The sequence below is a fragment of the Mandrillus leucophaeus genome, unplaced genomic scaffold, assembly GCF_000951045.1.
Source record: "Mandrillus leucophaeus isolate KB7577 unplaced genomic scaffold, Mleu.le_1.0 Scaffold12, whole genome shotgun sequence".
In the NCBI taxonomy this organism is placed as follows: Eukaryota; Metazoa; Chordata; class Mammalia; order Primates; family Cercopithecidae; genus Mandrillus; species Mandrillus leucophaeus.
In genome coordinates, this window is record NW_012100320.1 from 1,873,675 (window position 1) to 1,886,593 (window position 12,919).

General features: G+C 48.4%; 1 protein-coding gene across 2 annotated transcripts in view; it reads right to left on the reverse strand.

The window, feature by feature from the left end:
- The window catches only part of DAPK2 (death-associated protein kinase 2), a 140,362-nt gene that overhangs the window by 69,072 nt on the left and 58,371 nt on the right, over positions 1-12,919 (reverse strand). For both annotated transcript variants that reach the window (XM_011967832.1, XM_011967823.1), the window contains exon 3: positions 7,757-7,978. In XM_011967832.1, the coding sequence (XP_011823222.1) occupies positions 7,757-7,978 (222 nt within the window). The remainder of the gene's footprint in view (positions 1-7,756; positions 7,979-12,919) is intronic.

Here is a 12,919-nt window from a genome sequence, read left to right on the forward strand (position 1 = left end):
ATTCTCATGCCTCAGTCTCCCGAGTAGCTGGGGTTACAGGTGCATGCACCACCACGCCCAGCTAATTTTTGTATTTTTAGCAGAAATGGGGTTTCACCATATTGGCCAAGCTGGAACTCCTGACCTCAAGCAATCTGCCCACCTCAGCCCCCAAAGTGTTGTGATTACAGGTGTGTGAGCCATTGCACCCGGCTCCAGATCATTCTTATATGGCTAAAATGGCTCTGATCCAATTTTGGGGATCATTCCCTGCCCCCTAGTCCATCCTAAATAAAGAGCATCAAAATCTTCTTTTCTCCTTTCTTTAAACATTTCCAGAAGCACATTTGGACCCACTCAGTAATCTTAGCATCATGAAAAACAGAACAACCGGACATAAAATAGTGCAATAGGAAGTACATAGCAATACCTATGATATGCTGTGACTTAAAAAATGGAACCTAAATCTGCTTAAGCCTCTTGTTCAGCACTATCAACAGAACTTTCTTTAATGATGAAAATGTTCTAGATATGTGCTGTCCAATAGAGTAGCCACTAGTAACATGTGGTTACTGAGTACTTGAAATGTGGCTGGTGTAATAGAGGAACTGAATTTTAATTTTGATTTAATTTTAATTATTCTAATTCAAAAACTGAAGTGGTATAAAATATTTTCCATTAAATACAACTTTATTGTTTTAGTAGAACTGCATTTCACTTTAACTGTTGCATTGTTTTGCATAAGAATTGAAATGTGGGCTGGGGACAGTGGCTCACACCTGTAATCTCAGCACTTTGGGAGGCTGAGGCAGGCAGATCACTTGAGCCTAAGAGTTCAACATAGTGAGACACTGGGCAACATAGTGAGACACTGTCTCTACAAAAAATACAAAAATTAGCCAGGCAAGGTGATGTGCACCTGTAGTTCCAGTTACTTAGGAGGTTGAGGTGAGAGGATCACCTGAGGTCGAGGTTGCAGTGAGCCGTGATTGTGCCATAGCACTCCATACTGGGCAACAGAGTGAGATCCGGTCAAAAAAAAAAAAAAAAAAAGAGGTTGAGATGTACTCTAAGTATAAAATTCACACTGGATTTTGAAGACTTAGTTTGAAAAATAGAATGTAAAATATCTCATTAATAATTTTAAATAAAAATGTTATTAAAATCAATTCACCTATTTCTTTTTGTTTAGTCAGTGTGGCAACTAGGAAATTTAACATTACGTATGTGGTTCACATTACATTTCTATTGGACAGCGCCAATAGGCAGGGTATCTCCTCTAGATCTAACTACTAGTTACAGGAAATACAGGAAACAGAGGAATGAGTTAAAGAACACCATGAGGAAGGAAAAAGTCTAATCCAGACTGTGAGACAGGACAAGTGGCCTAGTTTTCCAACACATCAATGGCAGGAAGGGGGAAGGTGAAAGGGTGAAGAGAGACTGAGATAAGATGGCACAGTTGACCATATGTACTGTCTGCCATAGCTGCAGTGCCCCTCTGCCCAGGGTGAGCAGGGTGTGGCCTAAGGTGGCTGCGTTGGTGTTGGGGACCCGGCTGATGCACTATTTTCTCAGTGTCTTATGGGTGAGGCCACCCTGTGCCCCACCCTGACCCTTGCCCCCACCTTGGGCAGGTGCTGGAAGCTGGAGCACCCTCCCAGCTGCTAGAGTAACCCTGGGTCTGCTCTGCAGGCTGGGGTCAAAGGGCCAACATGATGGCTCCAATCCTTCAGCAGCAAAGACACAATCTTCACCTTGGGGTGGGGCATGTGAGAGTTCTAGGGCTCAGCTTTTCTTCTTGTGAAACAGGAGTGAAAAAAAAATGCTTTCATTACCAACTTTGGAGGTGAGGGTGGGAGTGAGAGGAATCTCTATGAGATCCTTGATAAAGTCCTTGACATGAACACCATACATGGTGTCATCATCAGGGTGGCAGTGGTGGAAGGGGGCTTGATTTAGAGTTTATTTGAAGTTTGCCACCAGTGCAGTGTGCTTTCCCAAACATTCCCTCACTTGAGCTTGACATCCACCCGGAGGGCATCCTCATTCTCAGACGAGAAAACTGAGGTCTCAGCAGAGCAAGGGACTTGCCCAAGATCATATAGCTAGTAAGTGGCAGGACCAGGATTTAGACCCAGATTTTCCCAGCCCCAGTTCTCCACATGTCCCTCTCACCACAATCCTTCCACATTACAAAGGCTGAGGTGCTGATGCAAAACGGAAAGCCTTGAAGCAGCCCTAGGCACTGGGCAGTCCTCTGACATCCCTGTTCTGCTGCATCTATGCTCTCATCACAGTGGGCTTCACTGTCTACCTTTCTCTCTCCCCAGCTAGATTATTTTTGCTTCCACAGCAAGAAAGACATTCAATAGAAGTTTGGTGAATAAAAGAACAAGGAAAGAAATAAAACGCTAAAAATAACATGATGTAGAATATTCTGTATCATATAGACAGTGAAGCCTTGGTATTTGTGAAAAACCTGTCCAGAGCCCTCTGCAAATTTTCACATCTGCAGTGCCCCCTCTGAAACACAAAGAACCCAGCTCCACACTTAGTCTGCCAGTCCCTGCCAGGTTGTGTGGGCCTGTGACCTCGGGCGAATATCTAAATAAATAATAACCCTACAATTCCTACTTTAAATAAAATGCTGCATCAGTGTAAAAGCTTCTTAGCTTAGCATTCCCAAAAGCCACTGACATGAAGGCTTGCGTTGAGTGAGGACTTTGGGGGGCAGTAATCAGTCATCTGTTTGAAGGTGGGATCTGGGCAGGAGACCTGGTGAGAGACATGGTCTCCTTGGGATGAAGAAGGGAACAGCCACTGTGCTCCCTAGAATCTCCCCCAGAAACTCAGAAAGGTGGGAGGCTGATGATCTGCCACCATCTAGGCCCTGGATACCCAGGCTGGGACATTCACATTAATGCTCAGTCACCTCTTTTCGAAGCCTAATCAAGGAGCCTGGGTGTCATTTCTTTAGCCTCTAGGACCTCTGCCCTGGAGCCACCCCCATCTCCTTCCAAGTTTCTTTCCTCTTACATCCCACATCTCTTTAAGATGAAAAACAAAGCCTAACGACTTGGCCTTATCTCTTCTCCTAGTGTTCCCAGGATCATCCCCTTCCTGCAAATCTGACCTTTGCCTCCTTCCTCCCTGCAGGGTGGCATGCCTGCTGGAAATGCTTTTCAGACTCTTCTGGGAATGTATACATGAATGACCTGCACAGGCAGCGACGGGGGGAAAATGCTGCCAGAGCTGCTGGGCCCAGGAAGCTAGGCTCAATTCGGGAACCTGGGAAGCATCACTGCCACCCTGGAGCACTCTGCCAGCAGTTCTCTGGTATGCAAGCACTGCAGTATTGCTTTCCAGAGGCTTGGAATCAAGGAGGTCCCAGAGCAGTCAGGGGCTTGTGATGGGAGGCCGGCCCAACCTTCACAGGGAGACTTACATTTTTCAGGGCTAGTTCCACATGTGACATGAGTTAAGCTACTGAGATTTTTAAATATATTCTACACCCCATACAGAAGTCAACTTACATGGACAATAAAATCCTTCCCAGTCCTGCCTTCAATAGTCATAACCAGAGGTAGCTGCTTCTAGGGAGGTCACAGATGGGATAATAACAGCTGAAAGGGATCAGGGCTAGGCATGTCCTCCTAGTGCTGGCCACTTTAGCAGAGAGCAGGAGGAAGCCCTGCACCAGACAACAGTTGCTGAGAGGGGGAGTGGGATCAGGGTAGACTCATTCATAAAACCTGCAACTGGGCAGCTTTCAACTGAGCAGGTGGATACTAACACTCACTGGGCAAACCCACTAATTTATTAGGAGGCCGAAGACTTCTGACCAGCCTAACAGGAGTCACTAAGTCTAAGCACAAAAGTCCATGAGGCCGGGTGTGGTGGCTCATGCCTGTAATCCCAGCAATTTGGGAGGCCAAAGCGAGTGGATCACTGGAGGCCAGGGGTTCGAGACCAGCCTGGCCAACAGAGTGAAACCCTACCTCTACTAAAAATACAAAAAAATTAGCCAGGCGTGGGGGCACATGCCGGTAGTCCCAGCTACATGGGAGGCTAAGGCATCAGGATCACTGGAACCTGGGAGGTGAGATTGCAGTGAGCCGAGATCACGCCACTGCACTCCAGCCTGGGTGACAGAGCAAGACTCCATCTCAAAAAACAAAAACAAACAAACAAAACAAAAGCCCAGGAATTCCTCTCCTGGGAGGTCCTCCCTCTCAGACCCTAGCCATACATGGGTTAGGCAAGTCTTAGAACGCTTGGGTCTTCTCCAATCTCATAAATTCTTAGCAATCCATAGACAGGCACCCTGAGAACAATGAGACAGCTTGGAAGTGAAGGGGGAGACAGAAATGGGACAGAACTAACAAGCACAGAGGCCCAAGCAAGTCATGGGAGCACCAGCGTGACAACTGATGTTACGGATGGTGCACCTGAGCTCACAAGAAGCTGGCACATAACTGGCTGACCATGAGCCCTGTTGGAAAAAACACGGACATCTCAAGAGCATCACCTGCCACACACCCCTGCCACCGACTCCTAGGCTTCTACAAACAGGAAGAAGCAGGCAATTTCCCCAGCAATTAAAGACACGCCAGTTACAATAAGAAAGTATCAATTTATAGCTATAAAGATCAATAAATAATGAAGCACGTTTCAAAACAAATGACCCAGGGCTGGCAGGGCCGCAGGCACACAGCAACACTCCTACGCTGTGGTGGTAATGGTTAACCAGGACCATCTTTGAAAAGCAAGGATATTGAGCCCCAAAAATGTCAGCCTTTGGCCTAGTCATCCCATTCCTGGTGATTTTAGCTAAATCCTGGGGACTCTGCTAAAAGGATTAATTAAAAAGAAAAGGGGAAGATCTTGAGAAAAAAGTCGTTTTATCAGTAAAATTTGTAATGGTTAAAAGCTAGGAAATAAAAACCATGTGTCCAACAATAAGGATGCTATGGTTTGACTATTTGTGCCCTACAAACTCGCATTGAAATTTAATCCCCAATGTGGCTGTATTAGGCAGTGGGACCTTTGAGACATGATTGGGTCAGGGTGTGGTGGCTCACGCCTGTAATCCCAGCACTTTGGGAGGCCAAGGCAGGTGGATCATCTAAGGTCAGGAGTTCAAGACCAGCTAGGGCAACACGGCAAAATCCCGTCTCCACTAAAAATACAAAAATTGAGCTGGGTGTGGTGGTGGGTGCCTGTAATCCCAGCTACTTGGGAGGCTGAGGCAGGAGAATAGCTTGAACCCAGGAGGCAAAGGCTGTAGTGAGCCAGGATCGTGCCATTGCACTCTAGCCTGGAGGACAGAGCGAGACTCTATCTCAAAGAAAGAGAAACGACTGGGTTATGAGGACTCTGTCCTTATGAATGGATTAATCCATTCATGCATTAGTGGATTAATAGGCTAATGGATTAATGAGTTATCATGGATGGAACTGGTAGCTATATAAGAAGAAGAAGAGAGAACTGAGATATCCCGCTCTGCCCCTCACCATGTGATGCACTGGGCTGCCTTGGGGGACTCTGTAGAGAGTCCCCATTAGCAAGAAGGTCCTAATCAAATGTGTACCCTCAATCTCAGACTCCTCAGCCTCCATAACTATAAGAAATAAATACCTTTTCCTTATAAATTAACCAGTTTCAGATATTCTATTACAAGCCACAGAAAATGGACTAAGACAAGGGAAATACTGGTGTGTAATTCAGTGAAACATTGTCAGTTAAAAGAGAAAAGCCAATTTTTAGAATTATGTTAACTGAGGGAAAAAGTAGAGCAGGAAATTATACAAGTACAATGATTGTATACAAATAGATAAAGATTGAGAGGAACCACAGAAAAACATAAATAGCTGCGTTTGGGTTGTAGGATTATAAATGTAATTTCTTTTCCATTCCGGCTTAGTTTTTTTTTCCCCCCCAAAATAGATTTTTAAGAAGTGGCTCGGCCTTTCCAGCAAGGTGCGCTTGTCACTCTCTGCTGGGAATCAGGATGCTGACTGCTGACCCTCAGCTTCTCTCTAGGTCAGGCAGGGCAGGCATCCAGTAATCCAACCAGCTGGGAGGTCCATGGGAGAAACATGGAGGACACTGGGAGCTAGTGAAGGGAAAAGCACAGGCAATTCTATACATTTAAACACTGAGATGGATAATTTAAGAATCAAATGCGAGAGTATGCAAATGCCCATCTGCTACTTAAATCTATATCCTGCCCATACCAGAGCATAGTTCTCAAATTAGAATGATCTCAAATGTCAGGTGGTCCACCCAGTCTGTAGGCAGGTTAAGGATGGCTGCCTGCTTTACAGATCAGATCTAAAGCTCAGGGGATTGAGGTGACTTGCCCAAGGGTACAAAATCAGGGATTCCTGAGAGATTCTATCACTCCCACTACCAGGAAGGTGCATACATGCTTATGAGCCTCAGAACATTCTTTTTTTTTCCCCGAGACGGAGTCTTGCTCTGTCACCCAGGCTGTAGTGCAGTGATGCAATCTTGGCTCACTGCAACCTCCGCCTCCCAGGTTCAAGCAATTCTCCTGCCTCAGCCTCCCAAGTAGCTGAGATTACAGACACCTGCCACCACGCCTGGCTTAATTTTTGTATTTTCATTAGAGATGGGGTTTCACCATGTTAGCCAGGCTGGTCTCAAACTCTGACCTCATGATCTGCCTGCCTTGGCCTCCCAAAGTGCTAGGATTACAGGTGTGAGCCACGGCACCAGGCCAGAACATTCTTTACATAGGCCTTGCTGCTTGTCTGGACACAGCCACTGTAACTTGTGCCACAACCCAACTCAAACTCTATTGTGTGTCAGAGCCCCACCTGCCCAGGAGGATACCAGGGTGGCCAGCTAACCCCTAGAGTCTTGGGCTCATCTATCCAAATTCCATCATACACTGTGAGGTCTTCCTCTGCTAAGCCAGCATAAGGCCAACCTGCCTCACACTCATAGCTGTCTGAACAAGCCGTGTGGACTCAAGTCCTGGTTCTGCCACTTCCTGGCTATAGGATCTTGTAAGTGACCTGGCCTGCCAGTGTTCTTGTCTGTAAAATGGGGATAATAAGAGTATCTGTGTGACAGCGTCGTTATGAGGATTAAACAAGGTACCGAGTACTTGACTTGCACAATGAATATAAAATAACCTGTCTGCATTAGTAAGACATTTCCCTCATCATAGTCTTTAAAGATTGAACAAGACGACAGATACAAAGCACCTAGCAAATTCTTGGCTTACAGTAGGACTCTCTAAATAATAGCTGTTATTATAACAATAAAGGTGTCAATCACAGCACAAATGCAGTGGACTTCCCCCTGGAAAGGGCTGGAGAAGGGCTTCACAGAGCCTGGAGATGTTTGTACTTCCCCTCTTCATAGTACACATCCCTCCCTGACAGCCTCCCCTGGCCCCACCCCATCCTCCATCCCCCTCACCCTCCCACATGCTTCTCCAGCCGGGAAAAGACCCCAGTGCAGTCATTTCTTTCCTTTGATCTCCAGGATCCAGTGAAAGCCAGACTTAGGCCATCGCCCTCTGCCCCTGCTACTCAGCAAACCTGCCCCTCCTTTGGCTCAGTTTCAGGAGGAGGATGGGGGTAACTCAGGCAGAGGAGATCTGCCCACCACTGACTTCACCTCCTCTGGGCTGAGCTTAGACCTGGTTGCTGCTGCCCCCTGGGGCCTGTGACTGGAGCTTCCACCGCCCTGCCTGCCCCTGCTGACCCCTAACCCTGTGGGTCCTGGGGACTCCACTCACAGCTCAAGGATGAGCACCACGTCGGTGCGGTTCTCGTAGACGTCGTGCAGCGTGATGACGTTGTGGTGCAGCACCTGCCGCAGGATGCTCACCTCCCGCTCGATCTCCTCCCGGCTCACACCGCGCCGGCTCGCCGGGCTCTGCCGCTTCTTGATGAACTTGGCTGCATACTCAAGCCCCGTGCTCTTCTCCCGGCACTTCTTCACGATGGCAAACTGGCCACTGTGGGGACACAGACCCACAAGATGAGGTCGTCACTGTGGTCACTGGGGAAGTGACCCCACTGTCAGCTACCAGGTCACACAAATTCAGAGTGATTCTGCCAGGACAGGACAAATCACGCCACCAGTCTGCATCCCCACCTGGATGACAACCTGTGGCTGAGATGTGGCAGGGACTGGGCTTCCCTTCTGTCCATTCCTTCTATGAGGAATGAATGTTAGTATTGTCAGTCCCAGTGTACAGAGGTGAACACTGAGGCCCAGAAAGGTTATTGATCAGGTGACACAGTCTTGTCATTGCAAAGTCTCAACTAGAACCCAAGTCTAGGATCCACCAGATGAAATCACAATGTCCATAAGCAGACTGGGCTGGTGGGGATCCAGGTTTGGGTGGAGTTTGGAGAGGAGAGGAGGCAACCTAACAAGGTTAATCACCATAGTGGGGGAGCATCACAGTCAGAGGACTTGGTATAAACAGAGAGTTGTACAATCAGGAAACTGAGGCATAAGGATAGGTCATGTGACTCACCTGAGGTCATCGCAGAGTTAATGGCAAAGCCACGCCTCAAAGTCAGATACCCAATCAGCTGTCCACAAAGCCTCTGAGATAGTTTAGAGCAGTCTAGACCACTATTAGTCCCCTTCAGGCACTAGCACCCAGGGCTGGGCTCAGAAACCCCTCACTCCAGGGACAGAGACAGCAACCATGAAATGGAGTCCATGGCAGAGCAGCAGGCAGCCCTGAGCCAGCTTCCCTGAGTGCTCCAGGGGTCCTCCCCACAGGGAAGGGCACCAACCACCTGCTTCTGCACCTCAGTTCAGTGACCAGCAGGAGCTGATCTAAGTCCCCAGAGACTTTCCAGTGGCCATCTTGCCCAGGGGTCCTCCCATCCCCTTACTGCCATTTGCCATCATTGTCCCACGTTTTCTTGCCACTCAAAATACCCACTGCTTAGGTAACTGAGAAAGTTTTCTAGTTCAGCTTAATGGCTTAATAAGAGGCCAGCAGACTCCAGACTTACGAGGTACACTCTTAGTGGCTCTGGGGTAAAAGCTACATACAAGGAAATGCTTTGGATATTTGCCCCAACCGGCAGAAAATAGCAAAATAGCACTGCATCTGGACCATTCCATCATTAGCATCATCCTCAGTGAGACAGTCTTCAAAATACCCAGAGTGGCAATAACAACAACGAAGTCAAGTTGAGCAAGCAACAGATAGATAGACTAACACTTACATAGCATTCTATGGCAGCCACTTCAGAGACGTTCCCAAACACAAACTCATGCATCTCTCCATCCCCTCAACCTCCATTTACTCAACACTGTCTGGGCATCCACTCTGTGCCAGGATCTGTGCTGGGCACTACTGGGCAGGGACCAAAGGCACAGACAATAGGTACAGATGGAGCTCTGGGGAGAGAGAAGACCCTGGGGGTGGGACTGGGCAGAGAATGCTTTGTGGAGCCAAATTTATCTTACATCGTCCACTGACTCTAAAGTTTCAGCTATTTCAGTTCCAAATATTGGCTCTGAAATGTCCACACACTAGGGGCTGACGCAGATGGAGTGGAGCCAGGCCTCCCAGAGCCAGAGTGAACACATTCAGTGTGATCTCTAACACATATGGTCTCTTGGAGCCACTCTGGACCTTGAGGACAGCGGGTGCCTTGGTAGGTGCCAACAAACACTTGACCGAACTTCCAGGCCAAGGTGGCTCTGAGTCTCAGTGTCAAGACAGCCACATGCCTCTCCTCTCCCTCTGACACCTCAAGTGGCCGCTGACAGGGCCTGGCATTTCAGAGTTCCTGTGACCTTGTCACAGAATTCCTGAGCTCCTACTTGACTGGTGGGGAAAGCAAAGCTTAAGGGTGGTAAAGGATACACTTAGGTTTACAGAGCACACAGGTGGTGGCGCAGGGCTTGGCTTGGCATCCAAATCCCCCAGCTCCCAGCCCCACACTGTGTTGACAGCCTTAGGACTTGTGAAGGGGCAGAAAAGCTTTTGCAAACTAGAGCCAGACATTTCAGGCCACCTTGACATTGTTTCCCCTTTGTCTTATGAGGGAAACAGAGGCATTTTTTTCCATATCGCATGCCTGAAAAATTCCCCAAACTCTCAAAAAGCAAATGAGTGTTTGCTTTCCTGCCTGAGTTTTCTCTCTGCAAGACAGCTGTGGCAACAAGTGGTGACTGCGGCAGGCCCACTGCACGGGCATCTTCCCCTCCCCAAATGGAGGCATTTTAAGAGTGGGTGACTAAGATGGCGCCGAATACCACACAACACCACTCATCTCACCTGTCTTCACTCAGGCACAGCCTTCTGCTCAACCTGTGGAGGGGAGCCTCAGAGGGAGCCAAGGCCGCTGGCTGGTGTCCCCCACTCCTTGGGCTGTTTCCAGAAGAGTGGAGAACACCCTCCACCAGACCCAGTCCCCAGGCTTCAAGGTCAGACAGGCCTGGCCTCAGGGACTTATGCTTTCACCTGCTGTAAACATAGATTTGCTCATCTGTCAAACAGGAATCAGGATTCCCTGCTAGAAAGTTGTGAAGACTGGAAATATTTGTAATGTTGGCCCATGGTACTCACAAGTGGTTCATACAAACGCTGAGCAAGAGACACCCAGAGATGTAAGTCACTGATTCAAATGGTCTGGAATGTGAAACCAGGGAATTGGTTTAATTTTATTTATTTTTAGAGATGGGGTCTGGCTCTGCTGCCCAGGCTGGAGTGCAGTGGTGTGATCATAACTCACTGCAGCCTCAAATTCCTGGGCTCAAGCAATCCTCCCAACCTCTGCCTCCCTAGTAGTTGGGACCACAGGTGCATGCCACACCACCCAGCTTCAGTTTAATTTTAAAAGCACCACCCTATCCCTCCCCCACTTCCCACCCCCAATGATTCCCATGCACAGTCAGATGTGAAAATATCTCTATTCCAAGCAATTAGCCAACTCCTTTAATCCTAGAGCAGTAGTTCTCAACCCAGGCCACACATTGATATTGCCTGGCGAATTTTAATATTCCTAGTGTTTAAGTCTCACCCTGAGAGATTCTGACCTCCTGGCTTTGGGCCTGAAGATGTGGGTTATTTAAAAGCCCGCTGGGTAACTGACATGCAGCCAGGGCTGAGAACCATTGACTTACGACAGCTTTCTGATTATCTCCATTTCACAAATGAAGAAACTACACCACTGTTACTCATACTAGTTCCTCCTTTTCAGTATTACACTTCCCCGTAGTTCTCTGATCTGATCACCTCAGGAAAGGAGTAAAGAAAGGGAATCAGAGGGGAGGGGTTGTCTCCCATCAGCATGATTTTTCCTTGAGGGCTTCACCAGTCTAACCGCTGTGTTATGAATCTGCAAATCAAGACAGATGATTACGCTAGCTTTTGGAGGAGAACAGGAGTGAAAATTTGTAGTCAGGCACTCCCTGCCCACCGTACTCAGCAGTCGCACAAAAGCAGAACCTGAGGTGGCTCTAGTATGCCCATCAGAGGGCCCAGCCAACCCAAGGGCAGGTGAAGACCGTGACAGCAACGGGCCCTTGTCTGCATACAGAAGGCTCTGCAGCCAGAAGCTGAGGCCCCACAGTGCAGAAGTCACCAGCTAGGCTACAGGGATGATGGGTGGGAGGCAAGGGCCTGTCCACTTTAGGACAGAGCCACCCAGAATGTCATCCAGGAAGGGAACAGAGGGGAGCAATTCAACCTCTAATGAAGGTCGTTGCTAACACTAAATCAAAAACGATGGGAATACTGGAACCTGGTATACACATGCAAAGCACACATATTCTAGTATCTCTGCCCCACCGTAGCAACAATCAATACCTATGCATGGTCTACTGCAGCACGGGCTGGTAGGAGGCCCGATTCCTGGTCCTAACCTGCTATCAAAGTTTCATGGGCTTGACAAGGAGCTGCCTTTTCAGTTCATGTTTCTCCATCTGCCACCTCAGGTCTCACCTTAGAAAGCTTCCTGTCAGAAAGCTCCAAAGAGCCTGGGACAACTCTAAACAGGAATGAAGCCCTTTCCCTTCACTCTCCAAATTCCTCTGGGCTGGTGTCAGGAGACTGGGAGTCTAGTCAGAGCCCTACCACTAACGAGCCAGGACCCTGGGCAGCCTGTTCAACTCCCCGGGCCTCAGTTTCCTTCTTCATCAAGTGGGGACAATAACACCTGCCCTGCCCACTTCCCAGGGTTGTTTGGGAAATCATGGGGTGATGTCTGAGATAGGACTTTACCATCCAACCTTGCAGAAGAGTATGAGGCGTGGGTAGGTGGGAACTCTGTGCCTGAGGCTGGCTTGCAAAAGTCACGTAGGATGGTTTCGTGAGGGACAGTAAATCCGCAAGATACAGAAAACATCCCGCTTCTGCCAGCACTCTCCTGCAATTCTGTCAGGAACACACTCCTCTTCCCAGGCAGAGGACTCAGCTCCGCACTCACTCAGCACCCGGGAGGATGAGTGGGCTGTGTCAACATCAATGTCACTGGCAGATGGGCCTCATTCCCAAACTTGTCAGGCCCCCAGGTGGCACCTCATAAGGGCTCTCTAGTTGTCTGCCCAGGACTCAAATGAAAACGGGTACAGCTAGAACAGCTTCTCAGTGCTCAGAAATGTCCCCAACCTTAGTTCTTAAGGTTCATGGAGGAGCCTGGCCTAATCCCCACCCCCCAAATTCTTCACTGTCAAGGGTGAATAACCAGGGCATGACCCAAATATCACACCATGGGATAGATCTTGTAAAGCAATGTAAACATTACAACATTTACATCCAGCTTGTCCAAGACGGAGTCTCCTCTGTTGCCCAGGATGGAGTGCAGTGGCACAATCTCAGCTCACTGCAAGCTCCACCTCCTGGGTTTAAGTGATTCTCCTGCCTCAGTCTCATGAGTAGCTTGAATTACAGGCACCCGCCATCATGGCTGGCTAATTT